At 27.7% G+C, this 18,843-nt stretch overlaps 6 protein-coding genes and 1 long non-coding RNA gene across 9 annotated transcripts; 3 read left to right on the top strand and 4 right to left on the bottom strand.

The window, feature by feature from the left end:
* The first annotated feature begins 615 nt into the window (after positions 1–615).
* Positions 616–18,795, top strand: LOC117212408. Its single transcript, XM_033457233.1, has 3 exons — positions 616–1,093; positions 1,206–1,806; positions 18,703–18,795. The coding sequence occupies exons 1-3, from the start codon at positions 1,076–1,078 to the stop codon at positions 18,777–18,779; spliced, it is 696 nt and encodes a 231-aa protein (XP_033313124.1). The 5' UTR covers positions 616–1,075; the 3' UTR covers positions 18,780–18,795.
* Positions 1,844–2,880, top strand: LOC117212414 (U6 snRNA-associated Sm-like protein LSm6). Of its 2 annotated transcripts, none has more exons than XM_033457242.1 (3): positions 1,844–1,953; positions 2,552–2,642; positions 2,705–2,880. In XM_033457242.1, the coding sequence occupies exons 2-3, from the start codon at positions 2,552–2,554 to the stop codon at positions 2,851–2,853; spliced, it is 240 nt and encodes a 79-aa protein (XP_033313133.1). In that variant the 5' UTR covers positions 1,844–1,953; the 3' UTR covers positions 2,854–2,880. The 2 variants fall into 2 exon arrangements, with proteins under 2 accessions (XP_033313133.1, XP_033313132.1); XM_033457241.1 differs by lacking the exon at positions 1,844–1,953 and adding an exon at positions 2,220–2,480.
* On the bottom strand, positions 2,776–4,029 carry LOC117212404 (protein TIPIN homolog). The gene has a single exon (XM_033457226.1). It carries the CDS (start codon positions 3,928–3,930, stop codon positions 3,037–3,039), a length of 894 nt encoding a protein of 297 aa, XP_033313117.1. The 5' UTR covers positions 3,931–4,029; the 3' UTR covers positions 2,776–3,036.
* LOC117212415 lies at positions 3,866–4,484 on the bottom strand. Its single transcript, XM_033457243.1, has one exon. It carries the CDS (start codon positions 4,398–4,400, stop codon positions 4,164–4,166), a length of 237 nt encoding a protein of 78 aa, XP_033313134.1. The 5' UTR covers positions 4,401–4,484; the 3' UTR covers positions 3,866–4,163.
* On the top strand, positions 5,182–15,154 carry LOC117212393 (long-chain-fatty-acid--CoA ligase ACSBG2). Of its 2 annotated transcripts, none has more exons than XM_033457204.1 (13): positions 5,182–5,337; positions 10,061–10,128; positions 10,261–10,312; positions 11,357–11,555; positions 11,629–11,763; positions 11,846–12,041; positions 12,118–12,219; positions 12,293–12,439; positions 13,118–13,590; positions 13,967–14,181; positions 14,257–14,408; positions 14,478–14,603; positions 14,693–14,887. In XM_033457204.1, the coding sequence occupies exons 2-13, from the start codon at positions 10,066–10,068 to the stop codon at positions 14,885–14,887; spliced, it is 2,055 nt and encodes a 684-aa protein (XP_033313095.1). In that variant the 5' UTR covers positions 5,182–5,337; positions 10,061–10,065. The 2 variants fall into 2 exon arrangements, with proteins under 2 accessions (XP_033313095.1, XP_033313094.1); XM_033457203.1 differs by lacking the exon at positions 5,182–5,337 and adding an exon at positions 8,814–8,939 and having other exon boundaries at positions 14,693–15,154.
* On the bottom strand, positions 7,047–7,732 carry LOC117212417. The gene is made up of 2 exons (XR_004488450.1): positions 7,271–7,732; positions 7,047–7,186 (listed from the first exon to the last, which is right to left on the bottom strand). It is a non-coding gene; the product is annotated as an uncharacterized LOC117212417 (long non-coding RNA).
* On the bottom strand, positions 16,078–18,154 carry LOC117212412 (alpha-endosulfine). Its single transcript, XM_033457239.1, has 3 exons — positions 17,464–18,154; positions 17,111–17,227; positions 16,078–16,946 (listed from the first exon to the last, which is right to left on the bottom strand). The coding sequence occupies exons 1-3, from the start codon at positions 17,503–17,505 to the stop codon at positions 16,776–16,778; spliced, it is 330 nt and encodes a 109-aa protein (XP_033313130.1). The 5' UTR covers positions 17,506–18,154; the 3' UTR covers positions 16,078–16,775.
* Positions 18,796–18,843: the final 48 nt, after the last annotated feature.

The raw sequence follows: 18,843 nt of genomic DNA, 5'->3' as shown, positions 1-18,843 counted from the left end.
CAAAACTATCGACAACTATCAAATTTGAACGTAATTGTTGTTTCTATAAATATTGATAATTTATATCATCCTATTATAATTGCATATGTTACAAAGCGAAATTGCACAAATAGTAATGATGGTAAAATTTTCTACTAAATATTTTTATACTTATAACAATTTTTTATATTAAATACAATTTCATAAATAGAAAAGAAATTGTATAATTATTATATAATTATAAATTAAATAATATATGTTTATGGTTATTATTTGAAACTTGATTGGTTGATTTATTTTCTAATAAATAGAATTATTATAATACATGCATATATAAAATGAATGTAAGATATCAATTTGACATCAAAAAAATGTACCATAATATTTTTACATTTTCTTTATATTTTATTTTTCTACTATGGATAGTGACACTCGAGTTCCATTAGTCGATAACCAATAGTTGCAGACGCACAATCAAATTTTGTTTATGTTTACTGCCTCGTCTAGCTGGATCACAAACACATAAACAGTTCTCGATACTCTCTATGGAAAACCGTCCGAAAATTGAGTTGTGTCTAATCGCGGAAAATTAATATGAAAGTTCAACAAAACCTATATTATTACGAGATAGACAAAGATAAGTAGAGTATCCCTGTCTTTGTCTGAAACATTCTTACCGTATCACGCATGCGCAAAACGAGAACATTCTAATCTTCTATGTTGATTTTTTACAAATAGTCACGACTCAATTTTCGGACGGTTTTTCCTAGTCTTCTGTATATGGGTGTCAACACCTGTTTATACAAATGATCATGTGTGAAATATTCCAAAAATGCTTAGTTTGATATGGTCATAACATTTGAACCACTGCATATCGCAACTTTAAACTTGCAATTTCAGATTCTACGCATCGAAAACTACAGGATTGCACATAAAAAAGTCAACAAATTTTAGACCCTTAAAGTAAAGTTTATCTAAATTCTCTTCTGGAAATTTGAAATTTTTAATATTGTAAATTTATAAAATTTCTGCAATAGTAGAGAAGAAATTTCCTTTATTTTCATGGACTAAGGTGACATTACTATGAGAATTTAACATGGAGTGTAACAGTGAGGTAAAGTGTATAATATTTATGAAATTCTTTTAGAACTTTACTAAAGTTTGATAAAAATGAAACTACTATTGCATTATGTAGTAATTATAAGTAAGTCTTAAACACACAACAGGTGGAATCCTTTATGCAAAATGATAGTGCAAGATGTCGTGAAGAAATTATTTCGCCAGAAGAACAGTCATTACTGCAACTTTTGCAAAAAGGAATGTTAGAAACAAGTGAAGAAAACATAGCTTTCAGGAAGGAGATATCATTATTATTGAATAAATTAAACTTGGAATCACAATCTTTGCCTAATGACATCAAAGAAGGATTACAAAAAATAGCCTTGCTTTTAAGGTATGAAAAGCTAAGTGATTTTGATGCTATTACTCTGAATATAGTGAGTGAAAGGAAGAAAATAGAAGAAAAGAAAAGACAGTATGAAGAAAAACAGTTGGCGTTATTATATGATGATCATTCTAGAAAATATACTATTTTTTCAAGGAAACTTAATTGTTTGCAAGAGGCTGTAAATTCACTTGAAAGCATTATTGAGGATTCTCAGAACGAGCAAGCGGATATTCGCTGTAACCATGTTTCATTATTTACAAAGTTAAAAGAATATCAGCAAACTGCAGAAAAGTTAGAAACTGACTTAGCAGATATGCAAGTAGAAGATCTTTATCCCAAAAAAATATTAAATAAATATCATAGATATTTAGAAATGTCAGGTGAATTAGCAGAACTTAATCAATACCTTAGTCAATATAGAGATTTACCACCAAATTTACTGCAAGCTAAAGCTCTAGTTGAAGTTAAAAAAAAGGAATATGAAAGCTTAAAGAACGCACTTTTAGAGAAAACAAAATGAATGATAGGTATAACAGTATTGTTAATCAATATTTTACTTTATAACTTTTTCACTTTTATACAATAATAAAAAAAAAATGTATGTACAAACATATCTTATACAAGTCTTCTATATTTAAAAACCATATTTTGATTGTGTTTGTTTTCTGGTTAACCTATTTTGTGCCCATTGATTCCACAATTTCATTTCCATATCCTTAGTTTGATTTGCTAAATACGTTATTTGATGTTTTTTTTTTAAACAGAGGATGTATTCCACCACCTTGCATAGAGTAGCCTTTGCTAATGAATGATCACAACTAGCGACACTAAGAGTCTTACCCCCTCCATGATAGTCTTCAGATCGTGTATACGACCGCGACAGTAACTTTCAGTTTACCTGCTGTTTACATTTCAACTATAGCACGATTATCTAGTATTGAACGATAAAACTGTAAAATAAAAGCCGTGGCAATAATAACGTGGTATTTCAAGCGTAATTAAAAAAAGAATTCAATAAACGTTAAAAATTACATATAGCAGTAACATTTTCGAAGTAACTAACTTATTTCCAAAAGATTGATTCTAACCTTAATCTTACTTTCTTAAGAAAAACGTAATTTGCAGATGAGTCGTAAGGAAGCATTATCGCAATTTATTCAACAAATACATGGACGTCCTGTTGTCGTAAAGCTAAATAGTGGTGTAGATTATAGAGGTAACATATATCGTGGTGCATTATAAAATAGTTCATTAATTACGAAATTATCTATTTCCTAGGTGTTTTAGCTTGTCTTGATGGTTACATGAATATAGCTCTTGAACAAACAGAAGAATATGTAAATGGTCAATTAAAAGACAAGTATGGTGATGCTTTTATTCGTGGTAATAATGTCTTATATATCAGTACACAAAAACGTAGAACTTAAGTAAAATAAATATATAATTTATATTAAGCTTTTGTTCAATCTACCTTATACAAATATCTAAATAACGTTCTTATGGAATCTTTAATAACAGATTATTTATTTGACATATTTTTTTAAACTGCTACATTAATATTTTGATATAAAATTTTTTTATATTTTTATAAATCGTGTTATATTTTTATTCTAAATTTCATGACTTTTATCTGTTTTTTGTGAATTATTTTCAAGCTCATTATTCTCTGCATATGGAGTTTCATTACTTTCTAGTTCTTCAAGTTTTTTTCTCTTTGCTTCTTCCTCTATTTCTTTAAATCTTGCAAGTCTTCTTTGAACAGCTTGTTGTCTGTTTCTTTCTATACGTGCTTTTACTTCATCACTTAAGTGCGAAGAAGTGGAAGCATTAGTTACAGATTGAGAATTCGTGGTATTGGACTGTGATAATAATTTATCAAATACATCATTGTTAGTAGTAGGTACATTAATTGCTGTCTGTTGCATAACTTTTTTTTGTTTTTCTATTTGTTCTGCAATCAATAAGTCAAATTCATCAATGGGTTCATCTTGTACTATATTTTCTTCAGCATCTATGTTATCTTCATTAATAATATCATTATCTTCATTAATCATATCTTGTCTATATTTCTTTATAAACACCTGAAGATCCTTTTTAGTACCCAATTTCTCTAGTCTTTCAAGAAAATCATCAAAGTCCAATTTAGGAAACAGTCTGTGCCCCCAATGTTCTAGTCTTTTCATAACTCGATCCAAATCTAACTTTTCATATCCTTGTCCATGAAACTTAAACCCTTCAAAATATTTTTCAATAGTGTGAATTCCTTTAGGACCCTTTAAACGTTCTGTATTTAATTTGGGTAAAGGATTTCTTACTATATGTTTCTTAGATGATGATGGATCAATTCTTCTTACAGTATTCTCTTCTTTACTTTGATCATTTTCAGAATCTGAATTCTTCTGAACATTACCCTGATCTCCATCTGACTCTTGATTCTCATATTCAGCTATTATGTCGTGCTCATCTTCTTCATCGTAATCGGAAGTATTCGATAATGTCGTCATATTCAACAAGTTGTACCGCCACTTTGTATATGTATGTATGTATGTATGAAATACTAAATTTGCATTTAATGTTCTCAGGTTGTCCTTAAATACAATTAATATTTGAACACAGAAAATTTTTTACTTTGTTTTTTATCAAGTAATATTTATTCCTTAGTAATTGTACAATTGTAACGGTAATATAGCCGATCAGTGGTATTTAGGTTATGTTTCAAAACACATTTACATTTTACTTAAAATTCATTATCATCTTGAGAATCGTAACTAGTATTTCCCTTGTCCATAAATTTATCGAATTCACCATTTGATTTATTCATTCTTTCTAAGAGGGATACTAATAATTTTTTGTTTAATCTATCGGTTTGCGTTATTTCTCGCACAACAGGCTCACAGTTTACAACCGGAGGGCGTTCCGTTATTTGTAGTTTCTGTAACGTATCGTTTTCTTCCTTCATCGGTGTTCCTGGCATTTTGTATTGTTCGATGAAAATATCACGTTCCACAATTACAAACTTGATTTTGTGAGAAATAAGATTATGTGATCAGTAATAATAACCTTACAGGCAACAAAATTCTTTAACCTATATGTAAGTACATACTACATACCATCTTCTGCGCATGTAGATAACTTGAAGAATTTTGTGCGCGCCTACATATGTATGTACTATCATTTCAAACAGTTTATTTCAGCATAATTAACTATTAAATGTTCGTGTTTCTTTAAAATTTAATAAAATAGATATATAATAACAAATACATATGAATTTGAATTTCGCATTTTAATTTGTTCAGCAAATCTAAAATCAAATGTATTGCATCTATAAGATAATTAATTGTAAAAATTATAAAATAGTCATATTTAAACATAAAATCTTAATATTTTAATGTATACATGTACAAATATATTTGAAATTTAAAAAATCATATAATTTGTTTAATTCAGTATAAGATATGCCCAAAAAAATAAAATATTTTGTTTGTTACAAATAACCATAGCACATAGCAAAAGAAAAATATAAAATGTTATCTTATTTTTCCATTGAAGATGAATTTGTATCTTTTCAAAAAGAAAGATTTATCCAATTATTCGTTATTTAGAATATGTTTAAACGTTTCATTGAAACGTACAAAGTGCAAGTAATTATGATTTCATTTCCATATAAAGTACAAATTCCTACCACATGGCAAGAAGATTTTATGTAATTGTCGGTTCCAAGTGTAAAATTTTCATATGATACAGATCGTAAGTTGACTGTGGATTAGCGCGGTAAACTCAGAGTTTCATCAGTATCGTAAGAACTTTCGTACCGTGCGGAGTTATCTAGTGGAAGTCTCAAGAGATACAAATATATTTTGTATATTCGTCAACTTATAAAATTGTCACTCAGAAGGAAACCAGGAACCAAGGTAACCACATCTGCTGACGCGATTTATAGAAAAGTTTATTATTCAACCGCAATATCTTTATTTTTAAAATAATAAAGATAAATCTTCATTTTTATCTTCTAATTTTACGAAGTTTAATGTAAAAATTATTATAAATATTTATATCTCAATATTTATGAATTTGAATAATTAATTGAATTTACTATGTAATGTGTAATAAATAATCAATCAATTTAACGGTAATATTTTATTGAACAAGAGAAATAAGAATTCTGCGGTATAACAAATTCATAAACGATATGTATATGAATGTGATGTTTATTAACTTCGATACACTATATACATATACGTATGTAAAGTTTTATATAGCGTGATCAGCAATTCCGGATTGTCACTTTCCAGTGATTCCTTATGTTCAATCGTCTTATAATTCTTTTTTAGTCGTTTTAATATTATAAGAGGTATTAGAAAGAGGTAAAAAAGTATGCTTTATTGATTCAAAAAGAAACGTATCCTTTTGCAATAAACCGTTGATTGGTTAAATTAATGGGATCGTATGTTTATTTAGTTGAGGAATCGACCAATCACGAATCTCAACGTCAATAGAAAAAGCTTAATGATTGCGTTTATCAAATATTGTCATTTACTCTAAATCGTCATAGAATAAATAATAAAGCGATGAAACATAAACATCACTGAACATAGTGAAACGTTATACTATATATATGTGTTTATATTCCTTATTTAAATGACTATCTTTACGATTCTTTTGTAATATTTTTTATAATAACTCGTATAATTACTCGTTAAAATAAAAGTTGCTAATTTGTTGATAAAATACTAGTAAAAGCTCATTATCATTACATCGACTGAATACTAACAATTACTCTTAATAACCTTTTTCCATTTCTTTCGCAATTTCATAAAATAAATTATTCGAGCTCATAGACCCACTTTCTTGTTTTCGAATGAATCGGATTGTAGTAACGATTAACGGTACTATTCCCAGTGGAACACAGGGAAAGAGAGTTGGGATAGAAGGAAACTTCTATCACAAAGATATCAATAACGTTAACATTATTTCTTTTTACGTTTAGTCATTTATAAATTTTAATAATAGTTTTATACAGCCTCATAAGAGCTTACTGGCGATATTTACGCAAATTGATGTTTAATAACGATGAGACTGTGATAATCTAAATATACACAGTGCTCTCAGTTTAATCATTAAAAAGATTACAGTTTTCTGAAATGAATAAGCTACTAAACGAAGAACGGTATCACTGTGTTGGATTGGCTGTCTCAGTGCAAATGCCCCAGTCCCAAACCCAATGCATATCCCATTAATAATTTTTTTTGGTCTATTATAAAGCACAAATTGAAAGCAAAACGTATTTTAAAGTTAAGAACTTATCAAAGTGGTCTATTAACCCTTTTTGCGCCGACCGAAAGAATTGTACCTAAATAAAGAATACCGAACCAATTTGATGTAATTTGGTAAGGTTGATAATGGTAAGAATGATATTTACAAAATTTAAAACGGAACATATTACGAAATAAAGAAAAAATAAATTAATGCCAATTGTATTTCAATATTTGTTGAAAATTATACTAATAATACTTATCCACAATCAATAGGAAAAATGGAAAAATCAGTTTTCTTTTATAAACAGTATTTGCAAATAAGAAGAATTATTGTTTAGTCATAGTTTGATGTAGAACACGTAGTGTAAAGCATAAATATTGCATTCTCAATTATTTGTAACAAAATTTCTAATATCAAAACACAAAACTAAATGATAATCCCATGATGCACAGTAAGCGCCAGGAGGATTACTTGCTCGAAAACAAGTGAGCTGGTATAACATCACTGAAATAACATTCTAATATTATTATAAACATCTATAGTTATCCGGCTATTGAAAATGTGTAATATTTACTTATTATCACTCACACAGATAATTTATAATTTTGCACAGATTACAAATTGTGCGTGAACTTCGCACAGACCCACCAAAAATTTTATTCTCGTCCTATCGATGTAAGATTATTTTGTGAAACATAAGAAGATACTCTATTCTAAATAGTATTATCTACAACCTGTGACTAAGGCTTCAAGCAAATCTCCCGTGTCGAATTTTTACCTTACGGCATTAGCATATACACAATCTCGGTATCAATCATCGCAGAATATAACAAAAAGTTAAACCCTAAACAATTTTTTCAATTTGTGGAACACCTCACACAGGACTTCTGCAGAAAAATTCAACCATTTATAACGTTTTATAAAGTTATTTTGAGATGAGATTCAAATAGTAAGGCGTCATCGTATACGCAACGATATATCGTTGTTGACACTTCTCGCAACTGTTGCTAACAACGATATGACGTTGATCGGTACCAAAGAGGTTAAGACTACAGTCGAAAAATATGAGGGTCACTACCTGTATCTGTAATCGATAATCGTATCAAAAATATATTAATTTTTGTAAATATATCGTGTATCGTTAATACACTATTATGATACACTATTATCGGACAGACTGTACTTGACGCCTATAATTAATGAACTTTTAATTACAACGAATAATTATAATAACTAATATGACGATTATTATGCTTACTTTTTCGTAAAACACTATTAGAATATTTTACATAAACTTAAAATCAGACTGCAAGTAAAAACAGATTGAAAATTTTTTGTTCTAGACTTTGAATCAGAAATAAATGATATAGGTAAAAAGAATTCTTTAGATTCATAATTTAATTAATTATATATTTCGAAGGAACAGCATATAATAAATATCATGTCGGTTTTGAAATATCTTTTTAAGTTTCATACATACTAAAAAATTATATTCCGAATAAAATTGTTCATTTCCGAAGTTAATTAAATATTAAAGTTGTAATTTGACTTTAATTACATATTAACAGGGAAATATCATTTGTTGTTACATAATCTGAAATTATCAATGTCATGTCGTTTCTATTTTTCATCTAATAACAGGGATTTCTTCTCTTGTCTTACGTAGTAGTATTCGGTAAATAAAATTGAAATATTGATATGGATACATGATGCATGAATATTTCGTTTTTCAATCTTCCTTCTTACAGCATCTCGCTTTTGCCACGAGACACGAAATTATGTAATATGTTATAAAGTCCAATTACTTTTTTTTATTCTTCGTCACCTTATTTGTGATTTTTATTAATTTTTAGATATGCATTTAGCTTAACGGTCAATGTCGTTTATAAAATCAACAAAAGGATTTAAAAACGATTATAAATCACTCAATTGCTGAATCCTTCGACATTCTTTGAATAATTTCCACCTCAGTTGTATTTTCGCTCAATTTCGCGTCGATAGATTCCACGAATACATTAAGAAATAATGTTGTTAATATGTAATCTTGTGCTGAAGCTTTTTTGTGACAGTAAAAATTATTTTGTTGTTTAAAAAATCGGGATTGAGATGTAAAAATTCGAGAACAAGATTAAATGTACCGCCGAAAGGCAGTACGATATTCTGTTATTGATTTTCGCTAGTCGAACAATACCTTTGTAGTTTCAGCAGGCCAGTGAACTTCAAATTTCATCTAAAATGGTTATTCTACTTTTTAAAGGTATTTGTTAGAGTTTTACTAATTACAGATGAACTATTCGACACAGAATTTACATAAGTTATATGAATATTCCGACTAATTTTATAAATTATCATTGAACTGATAATTTGATGAACTTTCACTTGATGAGAAATTACAGTGTAATGATACTAAACGTATGATCTAAATTCAACCTACATATACATACATGTAAAAAATAAACAGTAACTGCTGACGTTTAAAAATAATTTATCACTTACTGTACGCGATATGAGTAGCTGTTACTGTTATATTTATCAAGTGTACTTTGTTCACATCATCTCATGTCTAGAGTACATAAAACAGAAGAAAGTTAAAAAAAAGTAGGTAGAAATATCACATTTAGTCTAGTTACAACATCGTTATTCTGATAATCGTTAAAAATATATTTTGAAGGCCTATGAGAAACTTCGCATTATTATACAAATGGCTATAAGTAAACAATTCATAATAATGAAAATTACATACAAAAATATCGCGTTCACGAAAGTTTTCTTTTCTTTTGTTTGTATTCACACGATGCGGTTTAATTACGCAAATTAAACTTCCTTCCGCGTCTACTTTGCTTCTTCTTGAATACTATACTTGATATTACATCAATTATTTATACTTGTTGAATTTAAACTATAAAAAATTTGGTTATACATAATATAACATACATTTTTCATTTAAGTTGACGATTTTGAATGCTTTGAGATCGTGAGGTCAAAGATTATGACACATCTATAGATTGCTCTGTACCTTTTGGTACAAAGTTTAGTGCAGAGCACTTCGTATAATTTTGAAATAATTTTGCGTGATGTTGAAAAATACATTAAGTTTATACCGCATTTCAATAATTTTAATATATTTGGATAGTTTCGATTTCCGACAATAACAAATTCGTGAAATGTAGCTAGTGTTATCATTTATAATAATACGTAATGTATAGTAAATATAGTAATGAGATTGAATCATTCAAATCGTTCGATCGTATATAATTATTATCTTCGATTTAAATTAGTCATTGCATTTGAAAAAATCACACTGCATTCAATCATACAATACATACTATAAAACAAACACATATACATTATTATAACACATATAATATGTCATTTTAGATAACATGAATACGGTACAGCCGCTCCAGACAAATGAAGCAATAAAAGAATTTACGATGAACAACAAGGTACGACAGTAAGAAAATGATCAAATAGCAAATTGAAAATTTTTAATTTAATTTTTCATTTTTAATACCATTTTTACACAGTGAAACAAGAAGAATGATATATTGATATGAATGGTATTTTCAATATTACAGGATATAGCCAATGAAGATTCCTATTATCCGAGTAACGAAACTGGTCTAGATGGTGAGTATCTATGTGAATCCTGTATTAAAAAGTTTTGAATATACGAATATAATATATACAGGGTGTCCTAACTGAAGGAAATTACTTAATTATTTCTGTGTCTTTGTTTCTAATGCCATGAAAAATGTTTGTAGATATAAATGATTTCTAACGGGGAACATCATGGAAGAGAAAGCTTTTGATTTGTTCGTTTCTTTTTTTTTTTTTTTGTTTTTTTGAGATTACCATTATTTTTTATCTAAGAAGCAACGAGGAAAGCATTTAAATATGTTTGGATTATGATCTTCAGATAACCTTGAACACTAAGAGGATGGTGAAATTATAAAATAATAATTGGATAGTATGTGAATTTACGGTTTATGTTATTACATTTTGAAAGGGATATTCGGTGACAACTATTAATTTATGTTTGTCGACGGATATGAACAAAATCCATTCTCTAAGTAACTGGGCAGCGATCATTAATGTATTGATAAAACTTTCAATCTGACCAGTTATTCAAAGCATGAAAGAGTTGAGCTGATTTACATTTATAATAAGGCAAAACGACGCGTAAGAGAAGTTATGTGATTGTATGTATAAAGAACGAGTTTCCGATCGCAACAGTCCATCGCGTTTATCGTATGTGGAGATAATTAAAAACTTTGAACGAATCAATGACGTTGAAAATAAAAAGCTATCACTCGGAACATTTCATTTATTTTAAATTTCAAATCGTGAGTTTACATACTATTCTAACATTGTCTCAAGCTCATCTGAAGGTCATGATTCAGGCATATTTATATGTAATTTCTCGCCTGCTACAAGATATAATAGAAAAAGATATACGCTTTGTACATAAAAAAATGGCAATGAGCGAACAACAATTTTTCTTCCATGATATTCTGCTTTGGAAATTATTTAATCAATCATCAAATTTAATCGTACTACAGACGTTTTTTATGGTATTAAGAACAAAGGATATATTTAAGTGGCCTTCTTCAGCTGGTACACCCTCTATGTTATCATTATTTATTATTTATGTCATTTATTCTATTTTTATAGGACCTGATCAAATTTTGCCCGCTGATAGTTTCACGACTACAAAAATAGACGGACGTGTACGAATACAATTAAATAACGAAGATTTTAATCCCATATCAATTCCTGGATTATTGTCAAATACAGTTAAAAAATATCCTAATCATATCGCTCTAGCAGCAACACCTGATGAAACTGGTCACAGAAGAACATATACTTTTACGTAAGTAATCCACAGAGAAAGTATGAAAACTTGTTTCACATGAATTATTCATTTCGTCACCTTATATGTTTAGCGAGTATGAAAATCAAATAAAAATCGTGGCCAAGGCTTTTATAAAATTCGGTTTAGAACGATTCCACGGGGTTTGCATTCTAGGATTCAATAGCCCGGAATGGTTGTTTTCAAATCTCGGCGCTATATACGCAGGGTAAATATCTATATCTACGTTTCTGAGGAAGATCTATAATATTTAATTTCAATATTTCATACATAATTTGCAATTCATTTAGAGGAATTGCTGTCGGAATATATACAACCAATACTCCAGATGCATGTCAACATTGCCTTCAAACTAGCCAGGCGAACATAGCAGTAGTCGAAGATTCAAAACAATTGGAAAAAATATTACAAATAAGACACAATCTTCCTCATTTAAAAGCAATTATTCAATACACCGGCACACCGAACGAAAAGGACGTTTTAAGCGTAAATCATCTTATCTATAATCTATGATATCGAATTCATTATTATGAAGTGAATAATAATAATAATTTCTTTACAGTGGAATGATTTAATAAAAATTGGAGAAGCAGAATCTGATGACAAATTAAACGAAATTCTGAAAAGAATTGCAACGAATGAATGCTGTACTTTGGTTTTCACGGTACAAAACATCAATTTTTTATGAGAATACTTTTACGAAGTGCCATAAAAACAAATATGTCTTTTATTTACAGTCAGGTACAGTTGGATATCCGAAGGCTGTAATGTTAAGTCATGACAATCTTATACATAATGTTCGATCTATGAATAGAACTTTTAAATTTAAAATCGCTTATGAACATATAATCTCTTATTTGCCTTTATCTCACGTTGCAGCACAGGTAAATTATCTAACTTTTTTGTTTTAAATTTTTAAAATTATATGTTATATTATACAGGCAATCCCGCATAATGTCAAGAGTAAATGATAATTCTACATGCAAAAATAAGACGAAAATGTAACATGAAATTTTTTTGTCCAAGACTCCCTTTTAGAGAAAATCGAGATTAAACATTTATCAAGTGTATTTGAACATGGCTAATTTTGGATTAGACAAGAGTAAATGATCGACAGAAAGATATTCTACATGTGAAAATGAGTTGAGGAAGTGCAATAAAATTTTTTTACAAGATCTTTTGTTTTCAAGAAAAGTAAATTTGAAAAATTTATCATACGCGTGTGCTAGGCCAATTTTTAACTAAACATGTTCAAACTCTGTCTTCTTTAAAACGAAAATTTTTACGGAAAAATTTTATTCTACATATATTTGACTCATGTTTGCATATAGAATAATTTCTTGCTGATTGATTACTTATACTTAACCAATAATTAGCTATGTTCAAGAATGGTGGACAAATTTTCAAATTTGATTTTTTCAAAAACAAAGCCTTGGACAAAAAATTCTATATCTTCGTATTTGATATATTGTTGCATATGGAATTGCCGCTTAGTTGGTTGACTAAATTATGTGAAACAGTCTGTATATGTTGTAATTATATAATTTTTTTGATAATTCTAGATAATCGATATATATTACTGCATATATACAGTTGCTACGTTACATTTCGCGGACAGGAATGCTCTTAAAGGCAGTTTAGTTAATACTTTACTTGAGGTACGACCTACCATATTTGTAGGTGTACCAAGGGTATGGGAGAAAATATACTTTAAACTGCAAAGTGAAATTAATACTGGATTTATTAAAACAAGTATTGTTTCTTGGGCAACATCTCAAGGATATCATTACAATGTAAATAAAATGAATGGTAACGATCACAAACATTGGGGCTATATCTTTGCCAAATGGCTAATTTTTAACAAAATAAAAACAGCACTTGGTTTGGATAGATGCCATCATTGCGCTACTGCAGCTGCCCCCTTAAGTACACATATCAAAGAATATTTTTTAAGTTTAGACATCCCTATATTTGAAGTGTATGGAATGTCTGAATGTAGCGGTGGACATATTTTAAGTGCACCTGATCATTTCAAGTAAATACCTAATTACTTTTGTACACGATATCCTATTTAAATTGATTGCCGTGAATATTTTAGAAACTGAAAATATTGATGCTGAAAAATGTTTCAAATAAAAGTTAGATGAGTCTGGGTGACATTTTTTAAATTAATTTCTTTTTAATTTAGGTTGTTTGCGTATATAGCAAATTTTTTAAATTTAGGAATTCTACTTATCTATCTACAAAAGACTAACATTGAATTATATATCTTCTGAAACTATTCATTCGTGTCTGAAATATTTTTTATCATCTTCTGGACACATTCGCAATGACCGATTTAAAAAAATGTATATCCAATTAAATTTTGATAATTTACTACATTAATTTTTTCTAATCTATTTGATATTCAGATTAGGTTCTGTTGGTCGAACTATGACTGGACTTAAGACAAAATTAGATAATCCAGACAGCAATGGTGAAGGAGAAATTTGTATGTATGGAAGACACATATTTATGGGATATCTAAATGAACCTGAAAAAACAGGGGAAGCATTAGATGGAGAAAGATGGTTACACAGCGGTGATCTAGGAAAAATTGATTCAAATGGATTTTTACATATTACAGGTAAACTTATTTTAAAGTACAAATTCTTTTTAATTTCTCAATGTTAGTCTTAATATATTTTTGTACCGAATGTAGGAAGAATAAAAGAATTAATTATTACTGCTGGTGGAGAAAATATACCACCAATTCATATAGAAGAGCTAGTATTAGCTGAATTGCCTGCATTAAGCAATGCTTTATTGATTGGAGACAAACGAAAATATCTTACCATATTAGTTACTTTAAAGGTAAGATGAGATTTCTAAGTATTATAATGTTTACATTACTGTTATTTATATAATTTGCATATATTTCAGACTAATGTTAATACTGAAACTGGTGAACCAACAGATGACTTCACTGAAGAAACTTTAAAATGGTTACAATCTATTGGAAGTACATCAAAAACAATTTCTGATGTTTTAAAAACACATGATCCTCTTGTAAGTTTGTATATACCAAAAGCTTTAGTAAATTGAGAATAAATTTTGATATTTATTGAACATTATCTATAAACTTTACATTTTCTTAGGTATATGAAGAAATTGATAAAGCAATTAAAAGAGCCAATACGAAAGCTATAAGTAATGCACAAAGAGTACAGAAGTTCCAAATTTTACCAAAGGATTTCTCACATGCCACTGGAGAATTGGGACCAACGCTTAAACTTAAAAGGAATGTTGTTTATAAAAAATATGAAAATTTGATAGAAGATATGTATAAGTAAATATTTAAAAAGGTCCTATTTATTACTTAAAAGAAGGAAAAACGAAAAAACATTTCTAAAATAAATACAGAAGTTACAGAAGTCAAAATATGCCTACATAAAGTGCTTTAATATTCAAATTAATTATGAAATTACATAATTTAGAAAATTTTAATGTAATATTCTCACTACTAATTTATATGTTACTTGAATTAATCTTAATTACTAAATATTTTAAACAAAATTTAATTTTAAAACTTCCATAAGATACTTATTCTCTTATAACAACTATAAAGAAAGTAGACATAAATTATTTTTTTGAAATTTGAATATAAGATACATGTATAATGTATTTAGAAATATTCAGTATATATATATATTATAGTATAATTAAAACAAACTTTTATATAAAACGTTTTGATAGAAAAACTTTTGGTATAAAACATTTTGTAATTTATTAAAACTAAATTATTGCTTATCAATATATTTTTCTCTGTGACAATAAAATTTACACTAATTGTTTTTTGATATTCCATTAAAAAATGGATAGATAAAAGTGGCTAAGAATAAAATAAGTGCCTATTTCACATTACTGTAAATAATAATTTTTAGATCAAATTATATTTATATCTTTAAATATGAGTTACATATGAGTATAATGGTATGTGGGTATTGAATATATCTAAAATAAGTTTAATACTATTACATTAAATATCTATATATATAAAATATAAAGATATAAAAAAAATAAATTTTATTTGGCAGATGTGGGATATAACACTTAAATAATATAGTGAAATAGATAAGTAATGTATGTATTAAAAGCTTTTTAATATTACATAATTGATACTTTTGTTCAATTTATTATATTTAGCTGAAACATTAATGAATAAAAAAAATACAAATTTTTTCCAATGTGCTTATTAATATATGTATCATAAAAATATTTCTTAATATATACCTAAAAGCTATAATTAATTGATGATGTAATAATAAAATTATCTTATGTAAGTGCAATTTTTAAAAATTTTACTATATTAATTACTTTTAAATATAGAAAAATGTATTTATACAACAAAATAAAATTATTTAGATTTCTATATGCTTCGACAGAAATGTGAAAAATAATTAATGTTAGTTAATGTGTAAAAACCTATTATTTAAATCATTTTTTTTACCAAAATAATGGATAGGTAACTAAATAAATATGAGAAAGTTTAAATTACAATATATTACTAATGTAGTTTACAATAACCAAAACAACTATTATATTTAAGTTTCTTTTATGCTACATACAGATTCTTATGATAACTTGACATCTTATAAGAATATAGTCTATTAAGCACATCACAGCAACTTTGGAAATGCAGGTCTGTATAATGTTTCATTCTGAAACTCTATTGCATATACAAGTGATTACATTTACAGTATCATCTTTTATCATCAATCTCATATTTTGGATTAGTTTCATTACTTATTTTAATAGGAAATTTTGAAACTCTACATTTATGTATTTGAATCTAAGATACAATGAGGATTAACTTAGACCTCAAAATCAACTTACAAACAACATAAAAATTGCTAAGTATTAACACCTTTAGTACATGAAAAAACAGAATTATAATATTTGACACATGATACATTGTTACAAATTGTTACAATTTTTATTCTTTTAAGTGCCCTATATCTTCAAATATAACTTTTAAGAAAAACTTTCATAGCACACATGTATTGTATTAAAAAGCAATATATTGATAATGAATAAGCATTCCAAAAATATTATGAAAACTAATCTTTTAAGATAATACCATCTACAAAACATAAAGATACTGAACATTTAAAATTTAGATTGTGTATAATCGCATTATATATCACTGGAGTTACGATACTTTTAAAACATTACAAAAACTTATGATGTACTTGTTGTATTAAATTTTTGTTGGATAATAGATGTCTTTCGTTGTGGTACAGTTTCAGGTGTAGGTATAGCATCACCTGTTGGCAGAACACCAGCTGGTTTTGGCTTAGCTGTATATTTTTGTTTTGCCATTTGATAATCTCCAGAATCAAAATATTTTTGCTGAAAGTTTTTTCACATATAACTTAGAAAAATTTCTTTATGCCAATTTGCATTATAGATATATTTATTATAACACCACAATTATTTAGCATTTTAATCAAAAAATTATCCATTAACTCATAGAAGTTTAAAGAATTAATTTATATATATGTATGTATATATACCCCTTTAGCTAGCCTCTTCTGTAGAAATGCTGAATGTCCACTAATTGGGCGACCAGTATTTGGAAATTTTGCTCTTAATTTTGCTTCTTCTATTTTTTCAATATCATTTGAAGATAACTGAAACAAAAATTATTTTATACTTTTTGATAGTTATTGTGTATAGATATAATTGTAAAAATCAGTAAAATTACAATATTGATACAACATTAGCTTTAACAACAAGCATTATCTTCAAAATATTGTAACATTTAAATTTTCTGGAACAAACTTGAACATAATTTAAAATAATAAATATCGTATTATAATTTAAACGCAAGACAAATAGAAAACTATTATTTATTTTAATATTATACCTCAACTGTTTCAGACAGTTCATTTGCTTGATCGTTGCTCATCGTTGGTTGCTGTTTCTAACCACTTTTTTGATGATGACGGCTTTTAGAATTACACAAGTATCGGTCAAATATTTATTTCAACACTACAGCATAAAAGCATATGGCGCAGAGACGCCGATTTTTTACATTAAAACTCGTTCTCGTTCAACAAAATTTAATTATTCACAATTTTAGAAATTTTATCATCGCCGAAAACAAATATCTGTCAATGAAAGTGGACTCAACACAGGCAGCAACAATATTTCGCATACAGTCATATATTTCTAGATAGCCGTTACCAGAGTTTGATCTAGGTGTAAATTTTCATAACGTACAGACGATAAAAATCAATATTTAAATAAGAATTTATAAATACACACGTCAGCTTATATAAGCGAATTGTCATAAAATGTGGTAATAGTTTGATGCAGATGTGCATTTGCGAAGCGGAAAATGCGGTCGATAAAAATGGTTAACATAAATATTTCATCTCACTAAATCGCTTTTCTTGAAAATGTGTGTTAAATTTGTGAATAATCAATGAATAACAAAAGTGTAACAGCGAGGTAAAAATGCGTAATATTTATGAAATTCTTTTACAGCCTTATTAAAGTTTGATAAAAATGAAACTACTATCACATCATATAGTAATCATAAATAACTCTTAAAAAACAATAGATGGAATTTTTTACGCAAAATTGTAGCGCAAAATATCATGAAGAACTTATTTTGCTAAAAGAACAGTCGTTACTACAACCTCTGCAAAAAGTAATGTTAGAAACAAGCGAAGAAACTATAGCTTTCAGGAAGGAGATATTATTATTATTGAATAAATTAAACTTGGAATCACAATCTTTGCCTAACGATATCAAAGAAGAATTACAAAAAATAGTCTTGCCTTTAAGATATGAAAAGCTATTACTCTGAATATAGTGAGTAAAAGAAAGAAAATAGAGGAAAAGAAAAGACAGTACGAAAAAAAAAACAACTGGCGTTATTATGTGATGATTCTAGAAAATGTACTATTTTTCCAAGGAAACTTAATTGTTTGCAAGAGGCTGTAAATTCACTTGAAAGCATTTTTGAGGTTTCTCAGAAAGAGCAAGTGGATATTTGCTGTAACCATGTTTCATTATTTACAAAGTTAAAAGAATATCAGCAAACTGCAGAAAAGTTAGAAACTGACTTAGCAGTATCATAGGTATTTAGAAATGTCAGATGAATTAGCAGAACTTATCAATAATTTAGTTAATATAGAGATTTACCACCAAGTTTACTACAAGCTAAACCTCTAGTTGTAATTAAAAAAAAGGAATATGAAACTTTAAAGAACACTTTTTTGGAGAAAACAAAATGAAT

This window comes from Bombus bifarius, unplaced genomic scaffold, assembly GCF_011952205.1.
Source record: "Bombus bifarius isolate JDL3187 unplaced genomic scaffold, Bbif_JDL3187 scf7180000008296, whole genome shotgun sequence".
NCBI lineage: Eukaryota > Metazoa > Arthropoda > Insecta > Hymenoptera > Apidae > Bombus > Bombus bifarius.
The sequence above is the reverse complement of the archived record's forward strand: the minus strand, read 5'-3'. Positions and strand labels throughout refer to the sequence as shown.

What these genes read in the sequence shown, in the direction of transcription:
- LOC117212412 (XM_033457239.1), bottom strand. Translation starts at nt 17,505, where the DNA reads ATGAGCAACGATCAAGCAAATGAACTGTCTGAAACAGTTGAG. An exon ending in AACTGTCTGAAACAGTTGAG is followed by an intron (nt 17,228 to 17,463) that starts GTATAATATTAA and finishes TTTTTGTTTCAG; the next exon opens with TTATCTTCAAATGATATTGA. An exon ending in AGAAGAGGCTAGCTAAAGGG is followed by an intron (nt 16,947 to 17,110) that starts GTATATATACAT and finishes AAAAACTTTCAG; the next exon opens with CAAAAATATTTTGATTCTGG.
- LOC117212393 (XM_033457203.1), top strand. Translation starts at nt 8,918, where the DNA reads ATGGTTATTCTACTTTTTAAAG. An exon ending in TATCTCACGTTGCAGCACAG is followed by an intron (nt 12,440 to 13,117) that starts GTAAATTATCTA and finishes TGATAATTCTAG; the next exon opens with ATAATCGATATATATTACTG. An exon ending in AGTGCACCTGATCATTTCAA is followed by an intron (nt 13,591 to 13,966) that starts GTAAATACCTAA and finishes TTTGATATTCAG; the next exon opens with ATTAGGTTCTGTTGGTCGAA.
- LOC117212415 (XM_033457243.1), bottom strand. Translation starts at nt 4,400, where the DNA reads ATGCCAGGAACACCGATGAAGGAAGAAAACGATACGTTACAGAAACTA.
- LOC117212408 (XM_033457233.1), top strand. An exon ending in TAGATATTTAGAAATGTCAG is followed by an intron (nt 1,807 to 18,702) that starts GTGAATTAGCAG and finishes TAGAAATGTCAG; the next exon opens with ATGAATTAGCAGAACTTATC.
- LOC117212404 (XM_033457226.1), bottom strand. Translation starts at nt 3,930, where the DNA reads ATGACGACATTATCGAATACTTCCGATTACGATGAAGAAGATGAGCAC.
- LOC117212414 (XM_033457242.1), top strand. Translation starts at nt 2,552, where the DNA reads ATGAGTCGTAAGGAAGCATTATCGCAATTTATTCAACAAATACATGGA. An exon ending in TAGTGGTGTAGATTATAGAG is followed by an intron (nt 2,643 to 2,704) that starts GTAACATATATC and finishes TCTATTTCCTAG; the next exon opens with GTGTTTTAGCTTGTCTTGAT.